The sequence below is a fragment of the Megalobrama amblycephala genome, linkage group LG18 (genome assembly GCF_018812025.1).
Source record: "Megalobrama amblycephala isolate DHTTF-2021 linkage group LG18, ASM1881202v1, whole genome shotgun sequence".
In the NCBI taxonomy this organism is placed as follows: domain Eukaryota; kingdom Metazoa; phylum Chordata; class Actinopteri; order Cypriniformes; family Xenocyprididae; genus Megalobrama; species Megalobrama amblycephala.
This window is the reverse complement of record NC_063061.1, coordinates 17,235,151-17,239,925: the sequence shown is the minus strand read 5'-3', so window position 1 is coordinate 17,239,925 and position 4,775 is coordinate 17,235,151. Positions and strand designations below refer to the sequence as shown.

Here is a 4,775-nt window from a genome sequence, read left to right as displayed (position 1 = left end):
TGGAGAGGGGGGCGATTGGCCTGTGTCAGAATATCTGGGGTGGGCACCTTAAGGTGGAATTTCCGCACTGCTTTAAACCCCCTCTGTACATACATAAGAATGCATCAGACGGCCATTTCAGAGCTTTAATGGTGCGTCTTGCTTCTTTTCATTGCACAACCATGAATTGCGCAGGACTATAATAATAACATATTCAAAAGCTTACATGGAGGAAAAACACTGCATGGTTTATTTTTCATGCATTCCTACATACTGGAGCTGTGGAAGTATTGTGTGCACATAATCTTATTTAACTGAATCAGAGGCCACTTTTTAATAAATATTACATGCTTACAAAGTGTCCACACATAAACACATTAAGAAATGCATATTTGACCTAGACTTGAGTCTGGCTAAAATCGCAGAGCATTCACCTGTAAACAGAACACTGATGAGTGAAGCGCCTCCAACACAGTGTCTAATTATGTGAGATTTCACGCTACATATAATCAGCACAATCCTTCTTCACAGTCTCCGCCATTTTGTTGCAATTCTTGTCTTGCCAAGATGAATCTCATTGTTTTGGGTATCATCAAAAGGCTGAGTCCTTTTAAATCTGCTATATGTTTTCATTTCTTTCTCGCTGACATTCAATCGTCCTGTGTTTAGAATTTGGAACACGCCGTGCATCTGCCTCGGACCCGTTCTTTGGTGTTGTTGTTGTACCCGGGGAGGGCCACCACATCTGGGTCTGTGTTGTTGATGATGTTCTCCTCATGGGCTAAAATGTGCTCCACCAGACATTTAGCTGCAGCCTCAATGTTTGTGTTCTCCTTCAGTGGGCAGAAAATGAAACACAAAGAATATGGGTGTCATTCAGACGATAAGAGCACAAAACATATTCCTAAATTACAGTCACATGCATGAAACATATACATCACCACTTCAGAAATCATTCTAATATGCTGATTTGCTGCTCAAGAAACTTCAATATATGTTAAAAATATTTTTGTGAAAACATACTTTTTTTGCAGGGTTCTTGCTTAATATAAATTTATTTGAAATAATGTTTTGTAAGTTTATACTTTTTTAAAAATGTTTTTACTGTCACTTTTGATCAGTTTAATGCATCCTTGCTGAATAAAAGTATTCATTTTAAAAAAAAAATCTTACTGACCCCAAACTAACGAAATGTAAAAGTAGCCTATATGTGAATGAAAGTCCCAATTGTGAGTCAATTATTAATGCATATGCCATTCATGTAATACTATGACAATGCATACCATTTTTTCACTTAAATTCAATATAGCACATGCACATATTTTGGCCAGTCCATATGTAAAGAAAGCACTGTCTATACAGCTCAGATCATGTGACATTTACCCGAGGATGAATGCAACAGCTGTATGGCATAACTTATAATGCAACTCTAAAGGCCCATTCACACCAAGAACAATAAGATAATGAATCCGATAAACAGCCACACTCTAAAGAAAAATGGTTCTAAACAGAACCAAATTAGGGTTCTTCGGTTTGTAGCAATAGCAGAACCCTTTCTGGTGCTAAACAGAACCCTTTTTATAAGGTTCCACACAGAACCATACTTTGAAAGTGCTATAGGACATGATAAAGGTGATTGGTAGGAAACCAGTTACAATTTGAAAGTTAAAATTTGTAGACATTTTAAGAAAGAAATCATTTACCTGTTGAGAGTGTGTTGACAGTCTATGTAATTGAATAGCTAAGCTCCAGAAAACTAGTAATGATGTGGCTTTGACAGTTACAGATTTGAAAAACAAAAAGGCGGGAAAAAAGAACCCTAAACTCAACACAAAGAACCATTTCAGCATGTAAATGGTTCTAAATAGAACTGTTACTACATGTAAAGAACCTTCAAAGAACCATCTTTTTTTAGAGTGTAGTTCTGAAGAATGTTCTAAATATGAATGATAACAGCACAGAAAAACAATATTGTTGGAATCACTTTCAGAATGATTTTTTTCCCAGAAGATGAACGAAAAAAAACATGACAGCCAATCAGAATCCATCCTGCTTTAAGAGCTTGAGAGGACATAACTGAAGCGTGTGCTTAGATATACAGAATGATATCGTCCACTGGTGTGGACGCTAAAATAGTTATCGTTATTGTTATGGTTATCATTCTTGGTGTGAACGGGCCTTAATCCAGTTTATGGATGAAAATATATATAGGCAAACAGTTGTAAACTGCCTGGTAGAATTTGACATAGCATTAACAAGCTAAAAAAATAGAATTATGAAAAAATCTAAAGTGCACACTCATAATGTGATTAAAGCTGATCCAGAGTTAAAATGTTTCAGACATTAGGGTGTTAAGCCACTTATTCCAGGAACCACTTTATAGCCCCATCTCCCTTATGCACATCATTCCCCTTTCACACACAACTGTGTAACTCATTAAAGCGGGCCTGTAGTTGGTAAACAAAGCCTTCCTGCTAATGAGCACAATGCATTCTTGCTGTATTTGTTCTAAATGCAAACACATACACAGATCCTGATTCTGTATCTCTACAGAACTAATGGATCATCATGAACACAACATTCATGAAACTACTAAGTAGTTTTTTTTTCTTTTACTCATATAGTATCTTGCAAAATATACCCCTCACCTTTGCAGAGGTCTCAAACCATCCCACAAATCCATTCTCTTTGCAGAACGTATCAAGCTTTGGAATCTGGGACCGCAGCCCTTCACGTGATTGGTCAGACTTGTTGGCTAGAAGCACAGCTGGGACAGGTTTGCCATTGCTGAGAGTGACCTTTATGTCCAGGTCGTCTTTCCATTTCAGCACCGCATCAAACGTGGAGGCTCTGGTCACGTCAAATACTATGAGGGCTCCCACGGCCTCCCGATAGTAAACCCTTGTCATGTTCCCATAGCGTTCCTGTCCTATGACAAATATGGGATGGCAAATTGGAGGTTAAACATCACTCAGACATAAATAGCATCGTGCTTTTAATCATTGAGTGTGTTATTCTTAATAATAAATCCTACAATATAGTCTAAGAATCCATGTATTTATCTACACTGTGTGTGTATGTGTGTTTGTGTGTGTGTGTTTATGGCCTCAAACTCTCATGTGACTTTAGCACGAGTATGAGACTAGCTGAGATTAACACAAGACACATTCCTTCACAAGGGAAATCAGTGGGAAGAGATTTCAGGGAGGCAATAGCATACTTGTAATGATTTGTCATACTACACTCAAAATAACTAGTCTAATAGTTATAGAATATCTATTTAAATATCTATTTTGCCCAGCACTCTAAATAATGTAAATTATTTAACACCTTAAATTCAGCATCTTATAAACTAAAGGAACGGATAAAAAAAAAGGTTTGAAACATAAAAATTGAACATTAAACATATTAATGGCATGACATACCTGCTATGTCCCATAACTGCAGCCGGACCACCGTCTGACTGTCCCAGTGAAGGACTTTAAGAGCAAAATCCACTCCAATAGTCGCGCGATAATGTTGAGAAAATATCTGATGAACGTATCGCTTGATTATTGACGTTTTTCCAACTCCGAGGTCTCCGATGACTAGAACTTTGAACAAATGTTCTTTCTGCATGGTAACTTAAAAACAGCAAATAAACACCCGGATCATAAACGCACTGACCTACTTTTTGTACAGTTTGTAGCACATGAGTAGTCTTATGTAGGCTATCACAGCTTATCCATTGATCATTGTTGAAGGATTACAGTTTGTAAGAGGCACGCGCTCTTAAAAAGTTTATATAATAATGCTCAAAAGTTAGGTCAAACAGCTGTCATGTTACTTCGAAACGGTGCTCGTCTTTCTCACTAAACACAAGCACAGGTTGTTACACGCTTTACCTTCCCATTTAGTTCCACATATGAGAAAGAAAACAAACTGAACGTATTTAAAAAATAATAATAATAAAAATTAATAACGTGAATAGAAATGTATAACTGAAGTGTTTTTCTCCAAAGAAAAGAACTGGTAAAAGCCACAGATGAACTCAGCTTCTTCTTCAGATACTGTCAAGTATAGAGTGATGATGGAAAGCCACGCCCATTAACTCACGCAGCGTCAGAGCCACGCCCCGTCTAAAAATGTTTTGATTAAAATTTAAAGAGTTAGTTCACCCGAAAATTACATTTCTGTCATTAATTACTCACCCTCATGTCGTCCCAAACCTGTAAGACCTTCGTTCATCTTCTGAATACAAATTAAGATATTTTTGTTGAAACTGCATTGTTAAAACCGTCGACGTGACTACAGTGGTTCAATTTTAATATTATGAATCGACTAAAATACTTTTTGTGCGAAATTGTTGAATAAAATCATTATTTTTGTTTTGTTTTTGCACACAAAAAGTATTCTCGTTGCTTCGTAACATTAAAGGGTTAGTTCCAGGGCTTGACATTAACACCCGCAAACCCGCCAAATGCGGGTAGATTTCAGGCGGGTAAGACAGCCACTCCCACTAGCCACTTTTTCGGGTTGAATATAATTTCAGCCTACAGCCAAATGAAAAGTAGCCAAGCTCGTCGTACCACAAAATTACAATTCAGTCACAATTCTTTATCGATTAACTTGCGGTTAGTGAAGGTGGGATAGGCGGAATCGCGCTAAATGACACAACAGAAGCGCTCGCGTGCGCGCTCTTTCAGTTCTCCTTGCGCCTGAATACACGCACACACAGATGTCAAAATGCATCGTGTGGAGTATCTCGCGTGAATACAATCGGCTATGGCTTACGGCTAAGTGGACGTAAACAGGTG

At 37.7% G+C, this 4,775-nt stretch overlaps 1 protein-coding gene across 1 annotated transcript; it reads right to left on the bottom strand.

Annotated features, from left to right (window-relative positions):
- Positions 1–283: 283 nt before the first annotated feature.
- On the bottom strand, positions 284–4,136 carry rab38c (RAB38c, member of RAS oncogene family). The gene is made up of 3 exons (XM_048165835.1): positions 3,405–4,136; positions 2,628–2,908; positions 284–812 (listed from the first exon to the last, which is right to left on the bottom strand). Exons 1-3 carry the CDS (start codon positions 3,595–3,597, stop codon positions 645–647), a joined length of 642 nt encoding a protein of 213 aa, XP_048021792.1. The 5' UTR covers positions 3,598–4,136; the 3' UTR covers positions 284–644.
- Positions 4,137–4,775: the final 639 nt, after the last annotated feature.

Bases quoted from the DNA above. Each gene is read 5' to 3' on its own strand.
- rab38c (XM_048165835.1), bottom strand. From the start codon at position 3,597: ATGCAGAAAGAACATTTGTTCAAAGTTCTAGTCATCGGAGACCTCGGA. The intron at 2,909-3,404 runs GTATGTCATGCC...TATTTGTCATAG, and splicing joins GCAGTTATGGGACATAGCAG to GACAGGAACGCTATGGGAAC. The intron at 813-2,627 runs GTGAGGGGTATA...TGCCCACTGAAG, and splicing joins GGTTTGAGACCTCTGCAAAG to GAGAACACAAACATTGAGGC.